The sequence below is a fragment of the Motacilla alba genome, chromosome 28 (assembly GCF_015832195.1).
Source record: "Motacilla alba alba isolate MOTALB_02 chromosome 28, Motacilla_alba_V1.0_pri, whole genome shotgun sequence".
NCBI lineage: Eukaryota > Metazoa > Chordata > Aves > Passeriformes > Motacillidae > Motacilla > Motacilla alba.
The window spans coordinates 1,490,162-1,516,533 of record NC_052043.1 but is presented as its reverse complement, the minus strand read 5'-3'; the positions used below and the strand labels follow the sequence as shown (position 1 = coordinate 1,516,533).

The following is a 26,372-nucleotide window of genomic DNA, read 5'->3' as shown; positions in this document are numbered from 1 at the left end:
TATTTATGCAGTGCTTAGGGTCCCGTACAAGAGAGTAAAAACAAACAGACTGTAATAAACAACAGTTTTGTTTTAATACAAACATGAAAATCAATGAGAAGTGTTTAAGAAAGCAGTCGTAATGTGGGAAGGGTGGCAGCCAAAAGTGATCATTTGAAAAATACCATTTACAGTTATTTTTACAAATTTCGGGATGCGTTAAATTCCCTTCAGAACAAAGTCTTAAGTCCCAACTCGCACTCGATGCAGAGCAGGTGATTCCTGCAGAAAGGCTGGAGAGACCAGTTCACCAGCCAGTTACCTTTACTGACCACAGCGACTCCGAGGAGCAGGGAAGGATGGGGCAGGGAACAAGGCAGCCTGGAACACTCAGACTGCAGTTACCATTCCCATTCCTTCGAACAGATCTTCAGGTAAGCTAGGAATGAAGACACGAGTTACTCATCATTCTTCTCCAAGCGCAAAGGAGCCCATCCTCACACAGCTGTTTGTGCACTCCCCTGGCAAGTCCAAGAGAACAGGAAATCACGGCAGTTTTGAGCACGATCATCAGCCAAACACACCACCACAACAGCCCCTTAGAAACCATCAGGAGATGATCAGCATCTCACAGGAAAGGACAGCCCAAATGATTTTCAGCAGCAGTAAAGAGACTTACAATAATCCATAGGATTTATAAATCTGAGGCTGGAAGTCTGAGGCTGGCATAAGGTTCTGATGTCAAGGAACATGAGCTGTGCCTGTCAGCACAGGACAAAGATAACACGGGTGTTAAATAAGTGCTAGAACAGCAGCTCCACCAGTTATTGACAGACTGACAGGTTTCCACCCCAAGGAGTGACAACTGTGCACTGTACTGTAACCAGCCTCAAAAATAAGGTCAACCACAGAATTCCATGATACTCACTGAAATAAGGGAATTTGAGGGCACGCTCAAAAATGGGTTTGTTTCTCTACAAAACAAATGTTAATCAATTACTTGACATTTTAGTGGCATTTAGACACTGAGAATGTGCAGTAAGTACAGTTAGTTTTGCAGACCTACTTCCATTCCTCAGTTTTACAGGTTTTGTACCCCCATTTCTGATTTTTTCCTCCTTAGTTGAAGAAAGCTTAGACACAAGTAGATTAAGTATGTATTTACAGAGTACCTCTCTGACAATTGCATTTCCCATTACATTCATACTTCATAAACACAGTAACTGAATGATGTGATGGAAACATTCTGTACTTCTCCTAGATTTGATGCCTGTGTTTAGTGACACATTGTGCAGTGCAGTGTCTTTAACCTTTTCCTCTCCTACACTTGCATTTTGGGTTTCACGTTGCTTGCACAGATTTATGTCTGTGTAGAGCCTTCACGCCCTGAAGTACAGTGATGACTGTAGTCACAGTAACTGCATGAGACTTCCTGAGATCAAGCAATAACGTTGTTGTTCGTAAACCCAACCACTTCAAAGGAAATAATGTTATAATTAGGTACATAAACACATGCAACGACCAGCCTAAGTTTAAACAGAAGGTATTCACATACAAAGAATTCTGAATGCAAGAGTAACTTCAGATTTCGAAAATGTGTGAAAAATCACAATAGCATCCTTCACGTTTTACCCACTTGTAAATGAATATTTGCTTTCCCATCTCGGGATGAGTTATTGATACAGTCCACAGGCAAGAACCAGCATCATGGCAGACCCATGGTATCAAGTCAGATAAACGCCAATTTTTCCAGTCACTCTGAAAAATAAATCTGGCTCAGCATCTGGCTGTATAAAGCACAATACAGATGCAAGACAATGCACAGTTATTACTAAGCCAGAAGCAAATTGTTACAGAGTTATGTAGGAAATTCAGCCTGTCTTATCACTGCCCCAGTTGTGCCTCAATCATTTCTTGAAGCACACACAAACTCTTTAAAAACATCCTTAGCTCAAGACAGAGGTGCTGCTTGTCCAGTCTACAGGTCTGTGTTAACTACACTCTGTCTAGAAGCCTCCTCAGTAACTTAGCATGGTTTTATCCTACAGTTACATCTACGTGTAAACCCACTACAGGGCATGTTCATCAAGTCCTCATGCTAAAAAGCCACGAGTAAACAAAGAACCAAACCATCGTAAGGTTTTGGTTAGAGGAAAGCTTTAATCACAGATTATCTAAATGCATCTAAAATGCATTTCTATAAACCAGCAACTTACAGAGTGAAATCTTTTCCCATGTTGGAACAGGCAGTGTTCCTGTTGGGCCCAAGTGCATGCTGCAGAGTTATACAGTTTAATTGTGAATCTAACAAGATATTTAACCACAGCAACACTTATTAGCTCTACTCTGAGGCCCAGAGTTCAATACCACAAACTTGAAGAAAACAAAACTGGCGAGTAAATTCCACAACTTCAGAATCAACTTTGATTTTACCCTTAAGTGCAGTGGTCAATGTAAACAAAGCACGTTTCAGTTCCAGCGAGCTGCAGACACAGCTGGTGCGTTCACTGGGCCGGGTGCAGCATCCCTGCAATCCCTGGGCAGCAGCCTCAGAGGCTGAGGCTCCTCCTGGCTCCTTCTGTCAGTCGAATCCAGAGGCAGGCCTGCAGCCCCTGCCCTGTGAGCAGCACCCGCTGAGGAGCTGTGCTTGGCTCTGGCCTTCCCCACACGGGAGCGCGCTGGGCTGGGTTTGTGGCAATCAGCTGCTCTGGGAGGGCTGAGGTGCACGGGCACAGGCTGATGGCTGCAGTGACCCACGCCCAGCAGCAAGGCCAGTCCCAGCCCAGAGAGTCTCTACTCACAAAGAGTTCTGACATGCAACATTGATCTGCATGTGTGAGCAAGTGTGCTTGGGAGCGCACGGCTGAGAGCAGTGCACTGCGTTTGCCTGCTCTGGGAGGGCTGAGGTGCACGGGCACAGGCTGATGGCTGCAGTGACACACACCCAGCAGCAAGGCCAGTCCCAGCCCAGAGAGACTCTACTCACAAAGAGTTCTGACGTGCAACACTGATCTGCATGTGTGAGCAAGTGTGCTTGGGAGCGCACGGCTGAGAGCAGTGCACTGCGTTTCTTTGTCGTGATTTAAAACTACCTACTCTGTCACGATAGGTCTGGAGTCATTCCCAGCTGGAGAGTGGTAAAGCCACCCATTGTAAGGTGACAGATTTTGTGTAAGTGTCCCTGCCTGACCCTGGTTCTCCAAGAACAAATGACAGATCATCTGTACAGGACTCAGTGTAGCCATCAGCTCCTGTTAAACATGTCTGAATGTCCGGAGTACTTAATTAAGCACAGTCAAGTCTAACATGGATGAATTACCAATGGTAAGGACCCATTCTATGTACAGCACACATTCTTTTTTTTAAAAAAATAGAGATTCCTCTGAGGAGAATTTTTTTAAAACATCAATTGTACTTGTGGATTGTCTAGAGTAAGAGACAGGCAGATAAAGGAGTTTCTCTGCAGTAGTAAAGAGGTGGAGCTGCAGAAAGCTCCCTCGTACCTGCTGGGAAGGCATCAGCCTGCACTGCTCACCTCAGTGATTTCTGGGATGTCTCATGCCACTATTCAGTGTGCAGCTACACTCTGGATATGCACACGTACCACGTATGCACACCTGTACTTCATGAACAGTGGCGTTTAGGTTTCTTATTTTGATCACAACTTCATCTTTCTAAACTGGATACGTGACAGATACAAATGAAGACTGAAGCCATGGTGCTGCATCCCAGGTCACATGTGATCTGTTCTTCCTCTGCTAGACAATACACATGCCCAGTGGCAATCTGACAAAAATAAACCTGTTTCATCTCCAAAATTGAAGAGTCAGACAATTACCAAAATAAGCCATTTCTTATTCAGATGGTCACAGAGTGACAAGGTATGTTGGGAGCACTAAGTCCACAGAAAGAGGAAACCTCACTTAGCACAGGCACAGTCCAGCTCAGATTAAGGCCGTGTCCCTCACAGAAGAACACATCGGAAAAAGCTGCTTTTCTTTTGCTGGTCTTGTGTGATTTTGACTCCCTGGTTGCTGCCTTGAGGGCTATTGCCTTCCTGAAGATGGAAAGAATATCCAGTTACTTACTCATACTTAACAGATTCTTCCATCCATACTTCATCTGGTCACTCTTAACCGAGCCTGACATACACAAGAACCTTTCCACAGTCAGTAAGAGGCCTCACTCATTTTTCAGAGTCTTACACCAGCCACGACAAAACACTGAACTGCATCTGCAGCTTTTGGCTTCAGCCAGCTCACACTGTGCCTGTGCCTCAGCTGCCATCGACTCAAAGACAGCTGAGACTAAAAACCAATAAATTACAGGGCATGTCTGGCTCCTGTTGGAAGGCTTAGGAATCATCAGCAGGACCCAAAATATATCCCACTGCATCAGTTTGTGTCACACGAAGGTAGAAATATCAGCAAGAGCAGAAAGAGCCTTCATTAGTTTCATTTCATACTCCTTAAGGAACAAGCCAACATCACTGTGCATTTATTGGTGGTAAAAAGACAACCCAATTGTTGCTCAGGATATTTGTGCAAAGATGATCCAAAACCATGAATTCTTTACCTATTCTTAAACAGTTTGAAGTTTCCATCCTGAAGTATGTCTGCCTCCTCTAATTTATATGATTTTCAGACTGCAAGAGTGAGAAACTGCTCTACCCCCAACTGACTTTTGATAAAACAAACAACAGATAATTTCATTTAGAAAACCTCAACCATTGCAGCCAATTCCTGAAATGCACAGACAGCCAACATCAGAGCACAGCTTCACAAACTAAAAATACATTTCTAGAACTTTCAGGGATCCTTCATAAAAGAGACTATGACAATTTTTTATACACTGTAAAACACCTCTTGCAATGTGGCTTTTGCTTTGCTTTTTTTTTTTTCCTATTTAAATCCATCATGGGTAAAATCAAAGTTACTCACCAACTTCTTGTCCATTTTTGCTTTGATATCTCTTGCAAGAGTGAAAAATGCCTGTGACAAGTCAAACAGTTCAGTGTTACAGGGTATAAAATGTTTTCTAACCGTTTTGTATAGCCATAAGCTGCCTTCCCAACAGCTATACAACAACGTTAGTCTTTCAGTATTTTTCCCTCTGCTCCAGGTTTTAATGCTCCTTCTCTAGCTCCACAAGCTTCTTTCTGAGCCCCAAGGCCACAGTGCCAGCCCAGCCAGGGTCTGTGCTGCAGGAAGTGCTAAACAACAGGGTCCTGCATCCCTCCAGCACGGGCAGCTGCCCACACTGCTGGTTTGCACAAAGAGGACAATAAACACAAGAGAAAGGCATCAGTACTTACATTCTCTATGTTTATATTTGCCTTTGCACTGGTCTCCATGAATTTAATCCCGAAACTTGCAGCAAGCTGAACAAAAGCAGACTGCACGTTAGTTGAACAATTGTAGGAACAGCTCCAAACACAGCCCTGGGCACAGCCTCTGTCCCTGCTGCCACCAGGCAGTGGAGCTGGGCTCCAAACACAGCCCCGGGCACAGCATCTGTCCCTGCTGGCACCAGGCAGTGGAGCTGGGCCCCAAACACAGCGCTGGGCACAGCATCTGTCCCTGCTGCCAGCAGGCAGTGGAGCTGGGCTACAAACACAGCCCCGGGCACAGCATCTGTCCCTGCTGGCACCAGGCAGTGGAGCTGGGCTCCAAACAAACACAGCCCCGGGCACAGCATCTGTCCCTGCTGCCAGCAGGCAGTGGAGCTGGGCTCCAAACACAGCTCTGGGCACAGCATCTGTCCCTGCTGCCAGCAGGCAGTGGAGCTGGGCTCCAAAGACAGAGCTGGGCACAGCATCTGTCCCTGCTGGCACCGGGCAGTGGAGCTGGGCTCCAAACACAGCCCTGGGCACAGAATCTGTCCCTGCTGGCACCGGGCAGTGGAGCTGGGCTCCAAAGACAGAGCTGGGCACAGCATCTGTCCCTGCTGGCACCAGGCAGTGGAGCTGGGCATTCACTCATGCAGAACAATTTGCAAAAATTAGGAACTAAATCCCATTGCAATCGGCATCAGTTCTCACTGGCTTTGCTCTGCTCTTTTACACTCTGCACACTTTTGAACTTGCTCTTTTTTATTTGTTTCTTGCATAGATACCTTGTCAGTCTCATAACAACCACAGCACAGAAAAAAACTCTGCCTGGACTCAGTAACATCTGAGATCAGAGGAGACAGCCCCATCCACCGTGTCTCAGTGGCTTTCAGCCTAAACACACATTTTCTCCGTGTCCAAATCTAGCACTTTTTTAGAGAAGTCCCACTCCTTGCCTCACATCTGTTGGGTAACTGACAAGAATCCTTAACACAGGTTCTGCTGCTGATGCCAGAGGGTGAAAGCACTGCCGTGCCAGCCTGGGGAGTGTTCAGTCCTTCCCTCAGGAACACCCCTGGGTACCAGGGCAGGCTTTAGGCTCTGAAAAGCCTGCATCAAAACACACGGAGGCCACGGCACTTACCTTCTCCCCCTGCTCTCTAGAGACTTGTCTTTTGTCATTTGCATCGCATTTGTTCCCCAGGATCATTTTTTCAACATCTGGAGAGGCATGCTGAGACAAAGAGCAGAAACTTGGGCTTGGCTTTTGCAGATACAGGTGAGGCACCCACCGAGTACCCAACACAGAGATGCCAGTCCTGAGAGTCTTCCACAGAGCTCCAGGCTCCCCCAACCCTTTTTCCCTGCACCGTGGCAGTTCTTGGATCAATTGTTGTGGCAGGAAATTGCCAGAAGTACAGGGGCTAGAGCCCTCACAACAAATCACCAGCAGCCAAGGCACCCCAGAAGCTATTACTGCCTTCCACCCCACTTATCTTCCAAGTACCCCGCAGCAAAATATAACGCTCCTGAAGCACTTCAGCTTTAATTACCAGAGGAAGAACTGACACCTTTAACAGTCAGCAGCGAGTAAAAAGGGAAATTACCTCTTCAATATTCCTCACCCAGTTCCGAATATTTTCAAAAGACTTTTCGTTGGTGATGTCGTACACCAGCATGATGCCCTAAAGGTAAAGAAAGACTGTTTATTAGCTACAGGTTTATCCAAAGCTGAGAGGAGCAACTCACCAGTGGCTGTTTTTAACAAGTGGCTCCCAGCTAACGGCAGCGAGATAAGGTGTGCAGGACGTGTACTCAGAGTGAAACACGGGCAAGCTGCCTTTGCAAAGTCCCAGATTGTCCCCGTGTGGGAAATGGATCTGTAGGGAGCTCTCAGGGCCTGACAGAAGGCACAGTGTGCATCCACAGGTAAACTCTGAGACAAGAAATGCTGACTTAAAAATACTGTAGAACAGATATTGCTGAGAGAGGAAAGGAGCTAGGAAAAAAGTTTCAAAAGGTGTTCTTGTAAGTAAGACTAGATAGTTTGGAGAAACAGAAACATGAAAGGTATGTTGTAGGGGGACCTATGAGGGCAGTTTTAGATGATTGGTTTTACATGGCATGGTAAAAAACTGATAAGCCAAGAAACACTTATAGTGTGTTGCAATTAGGAAATAGCTGGCTTCTGATTGTGATGGCGCGCATTATAACATCTGCATTGTCTCACCCTTCTGAGACTGAAAATGGAACAGAAGCTTTTAAAACGCCTCCCAGTTACCCCAACTCTAAGTCAAGAAAAGGGTGTTATCCAACACCGAGCGCAGCTCCAGCCCCACCTGGAGCAGGAGCAGAGCTGTGAGCGTGCAGCCTGGCAGAGCAGCATGCTGCGAGGGCTCCACGCCACAGCCAGCTGGGTTTATCCCGGCCCCTGCCGCAGGATCCCGGCTGTGCCCCTACCATGGCTCCCCGGTAGTAGGCGGTGGTGATGGTCCGGAACCGCTCCTGCCCGGCCGTGTCCCTGCAACACACACAACACGGGGCTCACGCCGGCCACCTCCACCTCGGCTCCCGCTACCGCCACCGCAAGCCTTAAACAAACCTGAACCAGCCTCCAGAGCACCAGAACTGCCTTCTGGGTTCTAAAATACCATAAAGCACTGAGCAGCACAACCGGATGAGAACCGACCGCATCCCCACGCGCAGCACGGAGCCCCAGTGAGCAGACGCCCCCTGCTCTGAGGAGCCTTACCAGATCTGCAGCTTGATTCTCTTGCCATCGAGCTCTATCGTTCTGATTTTAAAGTCGATTCCTGAAAGGAGAACCAATTCCTTTACTCACAGCTGCCGCCGAAAGGCCAAATCCAGGGGCTTTGCCCTCAATTCCGCTGCTCAGCGCTCCTTCCCCGCCGCTGCGGGGCCGCACGGAACCGCCCCTCACGGCCCCGTGCGGAGAGCCCGGCACGGCGGCGGAGCCAGCCCGGCACGGCAGCGGGGCCAGCCCGGCACGGCGAGCCCGGCACGGCGGCGAACGCGCCCCGCCGGTGCCGCGGCCGAAGCCCGAGCGGCCCGCGGAGCGCAGCGCGGGCGCGCTCACCGATGGTGGAGATGAAGGTGGCGTTGAAGGCGTCCTCGGAGAAGCGGAACAGCGCGCAGGTCTTGCCCACGCCCGAGTCGCCGATCAGCAGCAGCTTGAACAGGTAGTCGTAGGTCTTCGCCATGTTGGTGGGCGCCGGCCCCGCCCACCACGCGCACGCCCATTGGCCCAGCCCGGCGGAGAGCGCTCGGAGCCGGCACGCCATTGGCGGGCGGCTCTGACGCGATGCAAGCGGCGCCGCGATTGGCCGTCGGCCCCACCGCCGGTGCTACGTCATTTCCCGTTACGGAGCGGTGAGGCCGGGCGGTGACATAGTGACGTCACTCCCGTACCTGCCCGCGCCGTGACGTCACGCCCCCGAGCGGTACAAAAACCCGCAGGAGGCCTCGGAACCGTGAGAAATGGTTTAATGAGAAACGGCAGCGGAGCAGGCGCCGCCGCTCGGGGGCAGCTTCTACCGGGGTTTACAGGAAAGGACTAAGGAACCGCGAGAGCCGACACGGCACGGCATGGCCCGGCACGGCCCGGAGCCCACGGTGTGGCTGTGCCGGTCATAAGTTAATCGGCTTTTCCAGGATACAGAGAGAGAAAGAGAGAGGAGCGAGGCGGGGCAGGCGGCTCCCGCGGCTGCTGGCAGCTCTGCGCCCCTCATATACAGTTCAGTTCGTTTAGCGTCTGGTCCAGTGTCTGGTGCAAGCCCAGGTTCTCCTCTTTGGCTTGAGCAAGTTTTTCTGGTGGGAAAGAAGAAAACCACAAGATTTAAATCACATTATTTTACAGCCTTTTCGCTTTAAATAAAACCTGGGGTAGCTTACCTTTGTATTTATAACACCTTTACATCTGTATCATCAAAACAGCGCCAATTTTTTGTAACTGCTGTCCTTAAGGGAGGTTTTTGGACACGTCTCATGGACTGTGAAAGGCCTGTGTTTTAATGTGTCATTGATAGCCCACATCCTGCTGGGTTTTCCTTGGACTGGGAGGTTTTTACACAGGCTGGAGGAGCACGAGTAGACCCTGAGTGCTCTCAAAGCTTTTCCCTGGCTAAAGGGAACACCAAAATCCAATTGTTTGCCAAAAGCAGCTCCTGCCCCATCCTGACCGTGTCTTGTCCAGCCCCGCATGAGGAGCTGAATGTGTTTTTGGTGTCCTCAAAGTGTATTTGAGTGGATCTACAGAGAAGTTAACCCTGCAAGGTGAAAGGTGGAGGTATCGTGTTTTATTGAGCTCAGTTCCCACAGACGCGGAGGTGGCACGGGAGTGACAGGGATTACAGGCAAGAAAAGAGAAAAAAACCACAGTGAGAGGGAGCCCCCACCCAGGGGCAGGTCACAGAGAGGTCATGTCGTTGAGGGCATGGTCCAGCTCCTCACTGATGGCTTTGTACTTCAGCTTCTGAGCGTAGAGCTCATCTGTCAGGCACCAGCAGGAACAGGCCAGCAAGAAATGCAGGGAAGAGAAGAGGCCACAGGAGGAGAGCGGAGACAGGCAAGAGGCAACAGCAGCCAAAGCAGTTGGGCAGGAAAACAAAAGAAGAAAACAGAGGCACAGTTGAGTATCAGAAGGAAAGCAAAACACCCACAAAGCTGCCTGGTCAGAAGTCCCACCTAAGTGAACTTTTTGTCTTTTTGTAATCTCGCAATTATTTTCCAGTAAGCAGATTAAGTAGGGTGGGGATCTTGAGCCCTTGAGCCCCTCCATCTGTAAGCTGGCCAAAATCAGGTAATTGCTACCAACTTTATGGAAAAAAACCTTTTCCAGGAGGACTTCCACCACACGGGGCCGGTGCCCAGTGGACAGATCACACCCCTCTACCAGTATGCTGCTGTTGCTTCCCATTAAATCCACCACCCACTCCTAGAACTTGCTATCTGATTTGAAACTGACCACTTTTAAAGCAACTCGACTCATTCCATACCTTCCAGGTCGTCAATAGACTTTTCCAGTTTGGCAACAGTTCTCTCTGCAAATTCTGCACGAGTTTCAGCCTAAAAAAGATGAAATACCATCACTGGATGCTCCTAGAAAGATTATGCCCAAAGATGCATCCAGCTTGGGGACGGCCAAACTTACTTCTTTCAGCTTGTCAGAGAGAATCTTGATTTCTTCTTCGTATTTGTCTTCTTTTTCCGAGTACTGTGAAAACAATAAACACTCTTTAAGGGAAGCAGCAGCAACAATATGAAATGTTTATGAAACCGTGACCTATTTATAAGCACTCTTCCTTTCACGACAGCTGCAAACACCATTTCCGTGCTCCCCTGCAGACCTCCAGGATTGTTTGGGCAGGACTGATGGAGCGGCGTCCACAGGCAGGCAGGTAAAACCTCTCACTCGCTTTGTATTTCTGGTTTCTTTCTATCAATTCCATTGACAAGTTTTTGCTTTGCCCGTATCCTTTAGCTTAGGGAAAGAACCAACCTTTTCAGATTGAGCTTCCAAAGATTTCAGGTTGTTTGTGACGTTCTTTAACTCCTCTTCGAGGTCACTGCACTTACTAGAAGGGGAAAATAGAAGTAGGAATTAATTACTAGTGTTCCTGTTATGATCTGGAGCAGTCTAAAAAACACGAGGGAGGAAATAATTAAGTCTGAAAGAAGAAAACCAGGTATATAGTGTACAAACAAACTTTTCTACATATACTAAACTACATGCTTGCCTACCAGGAGATTGTTTTTAATGAAAGGTAGTGTTGGTATTTCCTATATTCTGAAAAGTTACTCACACTTCAGACACCTCTGCACGCTCCTCAGCTCTTTCCAGTTCACCCTCCAAAATAACCAGTTTACGGGCAACCTGTAAAGAGACAACAGCCAGCTGTCAGCGTGAGCTTCACAGAATCACAGCACGGCTTGGCTGGGAGGGACCTCAAAAATCATCTACACTTCCATCCCCTGCCACAGGCTGGGACACTTTCTTTACAGAGTTCAAAAAGCACTCAGAATACTCCGTTCCTGCTTCCTCTGGAGTAAGGAAATTGGGCTGAAGCACACAGAATCACAGAATTTCTAGGTTGGAAGAGACCTTTAAGACCATCGAGTCCAAGCCATGTTCTAACACCTCAACGAGATCACGGCACCAAGTGCCACATCCAGGCTGTTTTTAAACACATCCAGGGATGGTGACTCCAGCACCTCCCTGGGCAGATGATTCCAGTATTTGCCCACTCTTTCTGTGAAAAACTTCCTCCTTAATTCCAGCCTGGATCTCCCTTGGTGCAGCTGGAGACTGCATCCTCTTGTTCTGTCATTGCCTGGAGAAAGAGAGCGACCCCAGCTCAGCACAGCCCCGCTTCAGGAGGCTGCAGAGAGTGATAAGGTCACCTCTGAGTCTCCTTTTCTCCAGGCTGAACACCCCCAGCTCCCTCAGCCGTTCTTCACACGGCTTGTGTTCCAAGCCCCTCTCCAGCCTCGTTGCTCTCCTCTGGACACGCTCAAGCCTCTCAACGTCCCTCCTAAACTGAGGGGCCAGCACTGGACACAGCACTCGAGGTGTGGCCTCACCAGTACGAGCACAGCGGAAAAACACCCCACAGATGTAACAGCCCTCCCCAGTCAGTGAGATTTTGCAGTATTTTTAGGTAGCTAAGATGCTGCAAGTCACTATTAAAATTCCTCCTGGTTGGCAATGTTCCCAGGCTGAAGCATCACCCCATGCCAACTGAACAGAGGCACTAAGCTGAAGAGCAGTGCCCCTGTCATGGCTCTCCTGTTTCACCATTTCCTTCTCCCTTTTACCTCCTCATACTTGCGGTCGGCCTCTTCAGCAATGTGCTTGGCCTCCTTCAACTGCATTTCCTGAATTTCCATTTTCTCTTCATCTTTCATTGCTCTGTTCTCAATAACCTTCATTCCTCTGCAGAAGTCAAAGTAGAAGCATTTTGGCACTTGCATCTCAACTTCACAAAGCGGAATTTGTTATTTATAACCTGAACGTGGCCCATTATGACCACTGTGTTCATCAAGGCTAACGGAATTACCCAATCAAGCCTGTAAAAAAGTTTCAAGTCTCTGACCTGCAGTAGCACACGCAGACACAAAATTACACAGGAATATTTTATTCACATATATTCATTTTTTTAACACCAGAAAATAAAAAGGAGCGTACCTCTCGCTCTCATCTGCTGCTTTCTCAGCCTCCTCCAGTTTCTGCAGGGCTGTGGCCAGTCGTTCCTGGGCACGATCCAACTCCTCTTCCACGAGCTGGATGCGTCTGTTCAGAGCTGCCACCTCACCCTCAGCCTGCGTGGGACAATGGCCAAAGCAGGGTCACACAGGCTGCTGCTGGCCACTGCTCCCAGCACTTCATCCCTGCAGCTGAACAGCATCCCCTGGGACAAACCGGGGTCACACAGACTGCTGCTGGCCACTGCTCCCAGCCCACCATCCCATCATCCCTGCTGCTGCCACAGCATCTCCCTGGGACAAACCAGGGTCACACAGGCTGCTGCTGGCCATTGCTCCCAGCCCATCATCCCTTCATCCTTGCAGCTCCCACAGCATCTCCCTGGGACAAACCGGGGTCACACAGGCTGCTGCTGGCCAAGGCTCCCAGCCCTTCATCCCTGCATCTGAACAGCATCCCCTGGACAAACTGGGGTCACACAGACTGCTGCTGGCCAAGGCTCCCAGCCCTGAACAGCATCTCCCTGGGACAAACCGGGGTCACACAGGCTGCTGCTGGCCACTGCTCCCAGCCCTTCATCCCTGCAGCTCCCACAGCATCTCCCTGGGACAAACTGGGGTCACACAGGCTGCTGCTGGCCAAGGCTCCCAGCCCTTCATCCCTGCATCTGAACAGCATCCCCTGGACAAACTGGGGTCACACAGGCTGCTGCTGGCCAAGGCTCCCAGCCCTTCATCCCTGCAGCTGAACAGCATCTCCCTGGGACGTGCAGGGCAGCCCAGGGGCCCTTCTGCCTCTGCTTTTTTGTTTGCCTAAACTCTGGCATCTCAGGAATGTCAAGGTATGGAGTGTGTGCTTGTCCTTTCTTTTTTTAATGGCACTTATCATTCCTGCCACACAAAAAGGAGCTCTACAGGACTGCGAAACGGATCGAAATGGATCGGGGTATTTTTGGAGCACTTCACAGGGCTGCATCTCTCCAAACTTTAAAAAATGAACCGTTTCCACGATGGCTTAGTTCCAAACCCTTCACCGTTGGTTTCCCTGCCCTTGGTTTCAGTGACTCCCTGTCACAGCTCGCTGTGAAGCTGCAGCCAGTTCCAGACCCATCCTGGCTCCCAGCCTGCAGACGCTGGAGAATCTACGGGGCCAGCTGGGCACACAGTGGCCTCAGCACGGCAGAGCCAGGCTGTTTTGGGACAAAATTAAGATATATTCTCAAAAGAAGTGAACTTTGCTTCCCGCGGTTCTTAGGGAATTAGGCAGGATGCATTTCTCTGTGTATTACTGAACAAACTGCACAGTAACTGGAACACAGTGTACAAAAAATAGACTAGTTCATAAATGGAGGAGATTGCTGGGAGAAATGCTCGATACACACAACATGGACAAACTGGTGTCCATAAATAGGTGTTTATTAAGATTTGGCTCCTTTAATTGCTTGTTTTTGAAGGAAAATAGAGCCCTGCTTTAGTAACAGCCAGGCTTGTGCACTGTATTGTCCCCCAGTCTGAGGAGGATTGCCATATACACGATTAACTTTTTATCTTTCCTCAAACACTTTTGCAGGGTATAAACCCTGGAGGGGCGACTGTTTTATGCTTTATGTTAAAACACTTCGGAAAAAAAACCAAAGGCGTTTTGCTGCAGCTTGGCAAATTTGGTTTCTGACCACTCCTAAGCTGGAGGAAGTGGTTTCCATTCACTTCTGAGCCATCTTGGAAAGGAGTTCAGTGGCTGATCCAAATGGAAGCTGACCCAGGATTCCTCTAGTCATAAATTATCCAAGATTTCATCTGTTTTTACCCAGCGCAGTGTTTAACTTCCCGATTTATACCCAAAGCATCGATCACGTACAAAACTGGCATCTGTTCTGTGGCAGCAACTCCTTCCACTAGACAGGGCACTTTTAAGTCACATTTTAATTCAGCAAGATTCCAGAGTTATGGAGCCGGGGCCACTGGGAATCTGGGGTGAGCCTGGCTCCACCTCTCCCAGCAGCAGCCCGCAGTCCTTATACGGTAAAACTAACTCGCTGACATGTGATAAAATAGCAGGAAGATGCCGGGAAGGCTGATCGCACACAAATCTAAGTGAAACCAGCTGTCCAACCCCGGGAGAGCCGCACGCTAGCGGAGATTTCGCATTTCTCTGTGAAAGCCAGGACGGAAAGTTATTTTTCAGCAGTTCGGACATTTCCCAGCTGTGCTGAGGCCAGCGGTGCGGCGCCGAGAGGCGGGAACTCCCCGCTCCGTGTCATGCAGCGCTTTTGCCTAATTAAACAGCCATTTCCTACTAAACTCCGAACCGCTCCCCGGTGCCAATCGGTGCTCGAGCCCTTTTCCGCAGGAACGGGCCCCAAAGCGCGATAAGCGGCGGGCCGGGAGCCGCCGCCGCGCCCGTTTCCCGCGGGGAGCCCCGGGCCGGTGCGGGCGCGGCGCTGCGGCGGCTCCCGCGGGCGGTGAGCGCGGAGCGGAGCGCAGCGGCGGGGACAGCCGAGGGATGGAGGCAGCCGAGGGATGGAGGCAGCCGGCGGCCGCGCCGTCCTCCCGCGGCGGGGAAGAGCCGGGCGCGCCCCAGCGAGAGAGAGCCAGAGACAGGAAGGAAGGAGCAGCCCGGGAGAGGAGCGACCGAGAGAGGCGAGCAGGCAGCCCGGGCGGTCTCACTTTCTCCCGCAGGTCCCGTTCCAGGTCCAGCTCCCGCTGGAGCACCTGCGCGCGGTCCTCGGCCTCATCGGCCTGCTGCTGCAGGCACTGGATCTTCCTCTTGACGGCCTCCAGGGAGCTCGGCGCGGCCATGGGCGCGGGCGGCGGGCTGCGCGCGGGGCTGCTGCACGTGGCGGCGCGCGCCTTTCAATGGCCCGTGACGTCACGCGCCTGGAGGTGGAGGTGGTGACGTCGCCTGAGGAGCGGCGCGGGCACGGCCGGGATGGGCGCGCCCGGGGCCGCCCCGTTCGGCTCCGTTCGGCTCGGCCCGGCCCGGCCCGGTTCGGCTCAGCCCAGCCCATCCCATCCTGGCTCGGCTCGGCTCAGCTCGGCTCGTCTCAGTTCAGCTCAGCCCTGCCCCGCTCGGCCCGGTTCGGCCCGGCCCATCCCGGCTCGGCTCAGCCCGGCCCGGGGGATGCTGCCCCCGCAGCCGCGCTCCCGGCCCCACACGGGCGGTTTTCGCGCTGCTGCCGGGCCCTGCCCGCGCTTCGCAGCTGCCACGACGAGGCGGGTGTGGCGGGGAGCCCGGAGTGGCCTTTGGCCCCGGCGCGAGGATGAAGGCAAAGGGCATCCTTGTGGCACGGCACAGTGCCGCTGCCGTCCCGTTTTGCTTCAAAAGGCACCGTTTCGTTTAGTTCTGTTAAAGGAGATTTCTCCTTTCCCAGAGAATTCCCAGCAGGTCCCCCCGGGTCCCCTCAGGCGGTGCGGGCTCCCCGGGCAGCTGCGGTGCCATGCTCTGGGTGCGGGACAGCCCCGCTCCCTTTAGCTGAGGGGAGAGGAGATTAAAACCCTGCACCTTTAGAAACCCCGTAACCCCGCCTGTCCATCCCCCGGCAAAAGGGCGTACAACCAGTGAAGTGCACACAAAATACACGAGCACAGTTACAGGCAAGCGTGAGCCATGGGTACGTACATCAGTGGCCTTCTTCTCAGCCTGCTCCAGTTTTTCCTGGGCATCTTTCAGAGCCTCTGAGTATTTATCCAGCTCATCTTCAGTTCCTTTCAGCTTCTTCTGCAGAGCTACCAGCTCATCCTCTACCTTTCGAGAGAAAAAATCCCCCAAGTGAGCGTACTGACGAAGTATCAGTTACAGTTTAATATGATAAAACTACTCTTCACTATTAGTTTTAACCCATTATAGCATACAAAAAGCCACAAAAGACCAGGTCAAAGTTCTACCAGTGACAGTAGTCTGAGAATGACTGGTAGCAATTGGCAGGGAAGGATCATTAAACCTGTCACCCTTGAACAACACTGCCTGCCACCACACACAGGATCTGGTTTAATACAGAACTTGGTATAAGCCCTTTTTTTTTGACAACCTGCAGCAGTTTTGCTTCATAATTATAGATGTTTTTAAATTACGTCCTTTTAGTGTTTGTTGTAACACTATTACCTGGTGATTTTTCAGGAAACTATTCCATTCCTGTACAGCTGAAAAAAAAAATAGTGGTCCTTCCTTAATGATCTTTGTGTGTGCTTCAGGACCCTTCAGCCCAAATGAGGCGCTCTGGATGTGGGAGGGAACAGGGCTGGCCTTGCTCCGGGTGAGGCTCGCTGACCTGGGGAGGTCCCTTCCCTTCCAGCCTGGCTTATTCCCTAACTGTGGCCCAACACGATAAGCTTCCCTGCGCCATGGGGCTCAGACTCCTCCAGACCATATAAATCCATATTGTTCACTAGAATGGTGCTATTTATAACCTGCTGGGAGGCTGTTTAGTGACAAACCGTCTCCTGCTCCCTGAAGAATTCACGTTATCAGAGGCCTGCTGCTGATAAGGGTGGGCCTGCGAGCCCATCTGCTTCATCCTTTCATTTGCAACACCAAACGGCTCAGTCTGTTGAGACAGTGATTTATCCGTTTAGCTCCACCTTCCCAGAAATTTACCCCATGAAAACAGTTGGTGTTTCGGTGTACTTCCTTCGTTTTAGTTTCGCTGATGGTTTTAAAGACATCTCTGGCAGGGTGCTGTTCTGGAATGTTGTTATGTTGCAGAGAATAACCAGACAGTGTGAGAGAACTGCAGACCTTGCTGGGGTGTTCTAACAGAGAGGGACGCTGAGCAGCGTGAAGCAGACGCTGGCTTTGTGTAGGAATAGTAAAGTAACTACTTGAGTACCGTGCCCACGTTAAAAAAGAAGCGGAACATTTTGAGACAATTCAGAAAAGAGGAGCAAGATCAAAGATTTCTGTTTCTAAAGAAGAAGAAATATTAGGCCAGATGAATGCTTATAACGTATTAGAGCAGCATGGAAGATGTAGAAGCAGCCAAATTTAGGGAAGGTAAAAGGGAAATTCATGTGGTACTTCTACAAGAAGTGCTTGAATGCACTCAGCTAACATTTCAAGATCATTCTGGAAATACTAAAGCTCAAATAGGAGACTGACACCCAGAATAAAGACATTGAAAAGCAAAATAATATGAAAATGTTATCATTAGAATTCAGTTAAAAGAACAGCCTTCAAATTAAGATATTTTCCATTATTCTTGACACAAAAAGTAAGAGAACATATCTCCTGTTGGGTATCAGCTGGTACCTCTAAGGGGCACTCTCTGCACCAAAAACTTGAAGTGAACTTTATTAATTCATTTCAAGGAGAGGTTTAATTAATGTTTAGACACAGCGGACTCTATTAGCACTAGTCCTACAGGTGTCAGGGTTTACAGCTTTGATTTTAAATATGTAAAGGCCTTTTGCATGGAATCAAAGCATGAGAAATTTAGGACAATTATGTAAGATTCAAGAAAACTTAGACAAAGTACTGTTAATAATCTGTGGATGATGTTAATTTTGGAAAGACTGAGATGGCTGAGAAGTTACAGCCTAGTCCTGGCTGTAGAAGCGTAGCAAAAAGGCAAAAAACTTCAAACGAAGATTAACAGAAAACTGACTTCAAGTTATTTTGCTTTCTGAATCAGAACATTGCCACACAGTATTTTGTTACACTTATTTCCGCAGCACACACAAAGCCGGTGATTTTATTTCCACTTACCTGCTTGCATTTGTCCTCAGCTGCCTTCTTATCCGTCTCAGCCTGCTCTGCTCTGTCAATGGCATTCTCCTTGTCCAACTTCAACATCTGCATCTTTTTCTTGATAGCTTCCATTTTTGCTCAAGGACAGGCTGGATCTGTCACGCAACTAAAAGAATCTTATTATTAAAATTTTAGACTTTTAACAGCTTGGACGGAGGAAGAAGTTGTACCCCGGCAAGTCACAGGGCAAATGAGCTACAAGTGGTTTTAGAGAGCTTTAAACCCAGAGCCCTCTGGACAAAACCCAGATCTATTGGCCTCTTCTCCGGTGCTCCATCCACAGCCTTTCTAAGGAATGAGCTGGAACAGACTCACTAGAGGAATCTTCACCACTCCATCTCCTTATTTGGGTCCTGTTTTCTTAAAGAGAAAACTGTTTCCATTTTTAAGCTTCTGACAGAAGCAAAAGTGTTGACATATGAACACATGCTTGAAGAAAAGCTGATTAGCTCCCCTTTGTGTGTGCAGAGCAATTAACCAACCCAGCAGATCTTGGGGATGGCCTGCCTTCCTGGAATAAAGGCATGAGGCTGATGAAGGGAAGGATCTCTTTACGTTACTCTAAAATAAATCCAGACATAAAAGAAATAAATAATTTTTTAAAAATCTATGCTTAAGAGGTGGCTAAATTTAAGTTATAAAAAGATGCAGGAATATGAGACAGCAGAGGTTTTTGCTGTAAAAATAAGCACTGGTGTTAAGGAACTAGCTATAATGTGTGATAGTGTAACACAGAACAGAACTCAAATTTAGATGTTGAGTTCAGGCTCAAGGCAAACTCGGTGAGTTTTGAGTGCCTGTCCTTGAAATTTCCCTCACTAAATACTTGGGGAACTGAACAACACCTGAAGTTGCAGTCTGATGAACACCGTAAATTATTCCTTCTGCTGTATGAAGCAGTCACCTTCACTCTGTCAGGGAAGAGCAGGCTCTGGGGTGAGCAGGAGTATCTGCACTGACCGAGGACACCAAGCAGAGCATCCAGCAGCCCCAGAATGAGCTCTGCTGCCTTTTGCAGCTCTATTAAACAGGTCCCCAAAACCATTCCATCCCTTCACCAGCTCTTGCTGAGCCTCACAGCCCCCCACAGCCTTGTCCTGACTGCTCGGATGTTCTGATATTCTGATGTACGGCACCTTCCAGGGCAGCCTGGCAGCGCTTTCTGACTTTGCTACCCTGGCACCTGCACAGGGCCATGGAATATACTGAGATGGATCCCACAGGGCTCATCCAGCCCAACTCCTGGCTCTGCCCAACAATCCTATCCTGTGCCCGAGAGTGTTGCCCAAACACTTCTGGAGCTCTGGCAGCCTTGAGTCCGTTCCCTGAGGAATATGTCCAGTGCCCGACCACCCTGGGGGAAGAGCCTTTTCCTGATATCCACCCTTCCCATTCCGCAGTTCTTTCCCCAGTGCGGGTCCCGCTGCCCCTCGCTGCCCCGTCCCTGCCCATCCTGCCGAGCTCTGCTCCCTGCAGCCCCTCACTCACAGCCTGAGCTCCCCGCACGGCCCAGCATCCCAGCCACGAGGGACACCCGCCACGAGACCCAGAGCTTCCCCATCCTCTGGGGCTGAGCTGGCACGGCACTGAAGGGCCTTTGGGAGAGACTTTTAAGGAAAAATCTGCCCTTTATTGAGCTAAATATGATGATAGAGCAGACACGAAGCCGACACCAGCACAGTGCTTGTGGCTGTGACAGAGTTAACTTCCTTCCCAGTGGCTGGTACAGGGCTGTGTTTTGGATTTGTTCTGAGCACAGGGTTGAGAATATAGAGATGCTTTTGTTATTGCTGAGCTTGCACAGAGTCACTTTCAGGACCAAGCTGAGGAGGGGCCTGGGGGTGCCTGAGAGACTGGGAGGGGACACAGCCAGGATATTCCAGACCATCTGACATCACTCAGGATATAAATGGGGAGAAGGAGGAACAAATGGAGGACTTTTGGAGTGATGGCATTTGTCTTCCCACGTCACCATTCCATGGGATGGGGCCCTGTTCTTTGTTTTCCCTATTAAACTTTACTTCAACCCAGGAGTTCTCCAGCTTTCACCCTTCTGATTCTCTCCGATTCCGCTCGTGGGCGAGCAAGTGAGTGGCTACGTGCTGCTTGGCAGCCAGCTGGGGTTAAAACACGACAAAGATTTGTTGCTGTTTAAATAAAAATGAATTAATTTTACGAAAACCCAGCCCGCCCCGCACCCCAAGATGGCTGCCGGGAGCCCTCAGGGGCGGTGCTGAGGCGGCGCCAAGATGGCGGCGGCCCGGACTGCGGCTCCCGGCGGGCTGTGGGGATGGGCCTGCCCCGCCCGGCCCGGGCACCGCCAGCGGCGGCGGGGAGCTGCTGCTTTGTCTTCTTCTTCTTCTTTGTTTGTTTGTTTTTGTTTTAATATTTTAAAGAATCGGAATTTTTAACAGCTCTAGGTTCAGTGTTTGCTTGGAAAGCAGTGCTGGCGCTTGGTATGCGCCTGTATCCCTGTGAACACCTCACAAAATTAAATGTGCTTTTTCCGGGTACCTCTGCGGCAAGGTGGCCCCCGGGCATTTTTTTTTTTTCAGTCCAATTCCAATGACTTTTAAGCTATTCTGTGATTTGAACAGTGGAAGGTAAAATCACATAGGACCTCAGTCTGGAGCGGCTTTAAGGCGAAGGGGTGAAGCACTGTGTTATCAGTGTTTCCAAACCTTGAGAAATGACATGGCAGTCCCATAAACCACGTTAATCACAGTTCATGTGCCCTTCTCCTCGCCCTCGTGCGTGGGAGCTGCTGGTGGAGGCTCTGCAGGGTTCGGGGTGAGCGCCCAGGAGCCCTCTGGGGAGTGCGGGGTGAGCGCGGGACCCCCACCAGATTTACCGGGGACAAGATACACCTTTAATAACCTTCCTCAGCTGGCTGCAGCCCGCCGGTCCAGCTCACGCTGCTGCTGTCTGCTCCATCCAGCTGGCTGTGTTTTATGGCTCTCCAGGGCTTCCTTCCCTCGGTCATGCCGCTGCTGCCATCCTGCCTTCAGAGCTCTTTCACCTCGTGGTCCTGCATGATGTGCCACAGGCTCTCTGACTCACTGGAGCAAGTTTTGGGGTGTAGTTTGGAGACACAAGGGAGGGCAACGGAGTGGGAAGGACTCTGTTAGCCCTGTTTGACCCAGCACATGTAGGAGCTTGTGGAATGGAGGCTGACCTGAGGCTGTGTGTGCTGCTCCTAGGGACAACAGCTGCTTGTACCCTTAGGTGTGCATTTTGAACTGTTCCTGTGGCTGCTCTCACAGCCTCTTCATAATTTCTGTGATTGAGAGAAGCACAAGTGGTTTTCCAGTCAGCTCACCAGCCCCCTTCCTGCCACAGGCTCAGGCAGGCTTGGATTCAGGGCTGGGGAAGCAAACACCAAACAAGATTCTTTTTCCTTTCTACTTCAGCTGCAGGAAGATAATTTTTCTAATCAACACTGTTGCATGACTCAGAGCCACATTTAGAAAGGAACATCAAGAAACATGTCACCCTCTGTAGCCCTTCAACCAGGTACATGCCCTTCTTCCCTTCCCTGCTTCACGAGCTGGAGAGAAACACCTGAAGAATTCAGTGATGATAATCCTGTCAGTCCCACAGCCTCTGGTTTTCATTAGCTTGGGAAACAGTGAGCAACCAAGAGAGAAAGAAGAGCACTCTAAACCATTTCTTCTTTTTTTTTTTTTTTTTTTTGGTTTGTTTCAGGCAGGCAGGAAGGTGCTTTACAGGCTGTAAGAGCTCCTTTGTTTTTCCTTTTCTTTCTGAGGGATTGTTTGGGCTGAGCAAAGCTTGGCAAGGCTGGTGTGTAAATATGAGAGGATACCAGAAGGAAATGAAGTTGGATTGTTGGAGAGTGTGCTCATTCCTTTGGCAGCAGGCTGCATGGGAAGCTTGTCACAGCAGGCATTGAGCAGACTGGGGGTGGTCAGACCTGTGGCTGAAGTCTGGCAGGTCTCAACATTTTCTCTGCTGTCAATCCCTACTCCTTTTTTGTGGCCCAGCAGTTAGCTGAGACCCACAACATGGCCCATTTCACTAGCTGGGAGAAACAGACGCTTTATATCCCCCAGTTTGTCCTGCAGCTCCTTCTCTGCTCCAAACTTTGGTCATAGAAGATCTCCTTCCTCTCTTTCACACTGATTGAGCTCCAACTCCTCATACACAAAGCTGCATGTATCAAGGCTAGACGCAATTCAAAGCAGAAGAAAGAAGCTGTTGTCAGCCCTTTACCAAATTCCTTCATTTTACTAACATGAGTATCTGCTAACAATCCACTCCCTTGTAAATTTTCTGTTGTAGAAACTATATAATGTGGTGAATCAGTAGAAAAGGTGGCACAAGACTGAACATCAAACTTGTCTCTTCCTGACATTTCCTTTTAAATGACAAGATGTGTAAACCCTCACATCTCAGTGAATTTTTGCTCCGTGGGTTCTCCCTCCACCCTTCCCAGTGTGTGTGCCAGTACCAACCTGAAATACATTCTCATGAAGTATCCATTACTGACCACAGAGAAACACTGGGCTGAGTGTGATGAAAATAGTAGATCTGCTTTTCCTGTGCCTCGATCCAAGGGAAATCTACCTATTTTCTTTAATAATCCCAGTTTCCTGCATTTCCCAGCAGGATCTTGGAACACCAGAGATAATGAATTTTACACTGTTTTGAACAGGATGGCAGAATTGACTCAATACCTGAAATACCCACCTGCCTGGGAAGCTGTCTCACTGCCAGCATTAGAAGAACAGGGTACAGTAGAAGGAAGCAAATGCCACCCTGAATCCCTGCTAATATTTCTGGCTAATACAGAATGGAGAGGATCCTAGGAAATACAGAATCGGCAGCCTCTAGCAGAAGATTTTGGCTGCCCTGCTTTTCTCTGGACTGGTCTTCAAGGGCGAGACCTTTCAGCTGCAGAGGCAGGATTTGCATTTAGGGCACGGGACCATCCCTGCGGGCCATCTCCTCCTTGTTTTTACTGCTCCAGCCCATTGCTGGGCCCCGGCCAACGCTCCAAGCTCTGCCTTGCCGTTAGATGGCAATGCAGATCCACAGATTCTCCCTCTTCCTCGAGCCTCTGATAAAATGATGGTGCTGCAGCTGGAATGGCTCACAGAGCCTCAAATCTTCTCTTTCCGCCCATCTCACTTTTGAAGACGGAGGCACCTGAATTTGTTTTGCCCGAAAGAAAAGGAGCTGGCTGCCTGGGATGGCAGCTCCTCTGAGTCCTCAGCAGCACAAGCCTTCTCTCTCTCTCCTTCCAGGCCCTCCATTGTGTGCAGACGTTTGGGGTTTTTTTTGCTTTTCCATCAGTTAACTCATTTGTTTTTTGCTTTGCTGTTTCCACCACCATTTTGCTGTCTTTGTTATTTCTCAGCTTATAGCCAACCCTCTCGGGCGAGTGAGTCATGGGCTGCCTCAGGCCAAAGCCCAAGGATACAGACTTCTTCCGAGGGTCATGAATCTCCCATCTGGGAAGTTATAAAGAAGTGAGAAATAGCTACCACCACAAAATGCTTTCCTCCATATCAATTTTTCAGCTTTTCCATTGTCTGCACTTGACTGGTTCATTTAACATGTGCATTACCAGGGTTTTTTTCCTTCACATTGCCTTTTCCACCAGAAAATTTCACCAGCTCACATCCAGCTTTGCTCAGAAAACTTGCAGGTTCATTTGTGTTCCAAATCAAGTCAGGTTTTCTCCTTCAAAACTAAATATAAACACATTTTTTTTTTTCTGGAGCCTGAAGTTCAATTCCTGAAGTTCAATCCCATGCCAAACAGTCCACCAACTCCCAGTAGTGCAATTTTTTTTGCTGGGCATCTGGCCAGAACAGTTGTGGGGCCTTTTGGAATCTGATTTGGATACTTGCAGCAGGATCTGCTTTACTTGGTGACTTCAGCTGTGTTACTGGCAGAAATCCTCATTTGTAGCAGAAAGAATACCATCTTTGAAAAAAAAAAAAATCTATTATACTGGTGGAGCAGATGGAGAGCTCCTGAGTGTGGCTTGGAACAGGGCAGGAAGATGTTGACACTTTCCCCATGCCAGGCAAGCATGGGAGGCTGGGGCTCCGCTTGACAGTCATACCTCACACATTAAAGGAAGCACCTTCCAGCTTTTCTGGATTTAAAATGTCTAAACAAAGAGGATTTTGTCTTAATCCCCAGGAGAAGTGCTCCTCTATCACAGAAAGGCTCTTTTTTCCTGGTGCACAAGAAGTTACTAGTGTTCCTAAGCCCTCTTGCAGATGTGAGCAGTGTGCTGCAGATAAGTTGTATCAGGAGGAAAGCCTTATCACTTGGGCTTACATATTTTGTCCTTATCCGTTGGACTCTTAAAAAAAGCTGTTGCATTTAATTACTCATTTCTCAAAGCATTTATTAATCGTTCATTATCTCTTTGTTCATTTGCTGGAGATGTAACATGACTTACAAAGTGAGCCCAGTCATTTCATAACCGAGCACATCTCAGGAGGAGAGAAGCAGAGTGATAGGAAAGGCCTTACTCATCTTGGCACGTGGTGGTACAGCTCTAGCTGGGGCCTCTGGTCCTTCAGAAATACAAATACCAGTGCCTTCAGCTGCCCCATCACCTGAGATAGCTGAGGCACTGAATAATTAGGTGACAGCTGCATATTGGACTGAAGATTATAACCTTGTTTTAGCACTGTTAAGCCTGCACAGCCGTTCACTCTGTCAATGAACCTTTCCCAGCCTCCTGCTCCCCAGCACCTGGTTTGGGTGTCAGAGCTCACAGTGCTGCAGCCTTCCCTCTGCACCTCTGGTTAATGGAGCAGGAGAGCAGTGTTTGGGTTGAGAATGTGCCCACCAGCTGAACGGAGTCTTTTTGGGAATCTGACAGAAAGCCTCTCTTTAGTACCCGGTGTTGTAGCACTGCAGTAGAGTCTGCTCAGCCTGAGCAGGCTGCTCACCTCTCACGCTTCATCCCTTGCTCTCTCTCTGCTTCCAAACACAAAGTGTCCCCAAAGAGACAGCAGAGGAAAATCCTTAAGTGTTCAGCACTACTGACCACAAGTCCCGGGGTCAGAGGGCTTCAGGGAACAGCAGAGGGTGTGCCTTGGCAGAGCAGCAGCACTGGCTGGGTGACTTCCTCAAAGACTGACAGGTTCTGCCCGGGCACTCAGCATCAGATTTCTCCCAGATGTTTCAGTTTCCCTGTGATTGCTACCAGAAAATAAAGAAATCTTTATTTCCATAGAAACCTTTATTTCCTTATCAAAACCTTTATTTTCTTATTGAGCAGCATCCCACTTCTCCATTGCCCTTTTCAAGGAGAGCAGCACAGCAAACAGCAAAACAGCCACCGTCAAACAACCAACCCCACCAAAAAACCCCACCTGCCTAAGGAATGAATGTCTCTATTCTGTCATTATGAGAAGAAGTTATAAGGCCCAAGATCATCTCAACCATCTTGAGACATCTTAACAAAGCAACTAATTCAGGCAGGTGTTTCTCTTTTGCTCCAGTCAACGGAGTGAGGAAGCTCTGAGAACAGGAGATATTTTATAAATGCTGTTGCTTTCTTTCTTCTGCCCGTAAAAAAAAATCACAGCCCACCTGGGTTTTAAATTGCTTTTCAGGCTTTCCTAATGAATGTCTCCGAATATTTGCATGTCTTTTGTTTGCCCTCAGTATGGGGAAAAGCTTAAGTCAACAAGTTTTTATTTGATTTGTAAATAATGCCAGAGTGACACTTTATTACGGATTCCCAGAACTCCGACTCCATGTCTTATCCTCCAGATATGACATACCAGAGACATCACCAGAGACAGGCTGCCAGGTGCAGGGGAGGGGACAGAAATTAAAATAATTTTGAGGAAAGACCATCTAGAACTTTACCCTATACTCTGTTTAGCCTACAAACCATCAGGAGCTGGTGAAATAATTGCTTTGGACAGATAATAAAACGTCCTCAAGCAAAATTAAGGTACTTAATACACTGCTCAAGTCAATTTCCCTTATTTCTGCTGTCCTTTTGCTTTTAATAGTGGTTTAATGAAAAATCCAGAATTAATTGAAACTGGCATTAGGCATTCACGTGTTCCGTGAGGATTTCATTGCTTCAATATTTCATAA

The 26,372-nt window shown here is 49.1% G+C and overlaps 2 protein-coding genes across 6 annotated transcripts; both read right to left on the bottom strand.

The window, feature by feature from the left end:
- Positions 1-50: 50 nt before the first annotated feature.
- Positions 51-8,566, bottom strand: RAB8A (RAB8A, member RAS oncogene family). 2 transcript variants are annotated; one of them, XR_005259819.1, is made up of 9 exons: positions 8,406-8,566; positions 8,061-8,121; positions 7,769-7,829; positions 6,916-6,993; positions 6,453-6,542; positions 5,294-5,359; positions 4,920-4,970; positions 659-4,036; positions 51-418 (listed from the first exon to the last, which is right to left on the bottom strand). XR_005259819.1 is itself a non-coding variant. In XM_038163636.1 (8 exons), exons 1-8 carry the CDS (start codon positions 8,527-8,529, stop codon positions 3,944-3,946), a joined length of 624 nt encoding a protein of 207 aa, XP_038019564.1. In that variant the 5' UTR covers positions 8,530-8,566; the 3' UTR covers positions 51-3,943. The 2 variants fall into 2 exon arrangements, 1 of the variants encoding a protein (XP_038019564.1); XM_038163636.1 differs by having other exon boundaries at positions 51-4,036.
- A 228-nt stretch (positions 8,567-8,794) lies between these two features.
- TPM4 (tropomyosin 4) lies at positions 8,795-18,592 on the bottom strand. 4 transcript variants are annotated; one of them, XM_038163633.1, is made up of 9 exons: positions 18,231-18,592; positions 16,149-16,274; positions 12,513-12,646; positions 12,143-12,260; positions 11,131-11,201; positions 10,827-10,902; positions 10,479-10,541; positions 10,324-10,393; positions 8,795-9,136 (listed from the first exon to the last, which is right to left on the bottom strand). In XM_038163633.1, exons 1-9 carry the CDS (start codon positions 18,342-18,344, stop codon positions 9,054-9,056), a joined length of 855 nt encoding a protein of 284 aa, XP_038019561.1. In that variant the 5' UTR covers positions 18,345-18,592; the 3' UTR covers positions 8,795-9,053. The 4 variants fall into 4 exon arrangements, with proteins under 4 accessions (XP_038019561.1, XP_038019563.1, XP_038019560.1 ...); XM_038163632.1 differs by lacking the exon at positions 8,795-9,136 and adding an exon at positions 9,603-9,817; XM_038163635.1 differs by lacking the exons at positions 16,149-16,274; positions 18,231-18,592 and adding an exon at positions 15,197-15,370 and having other exon boundaries at positions 8,980-9,136.
- Between the last annotated feature and the right edge of the window lie 7,780 nt (positions 18,593-26,372).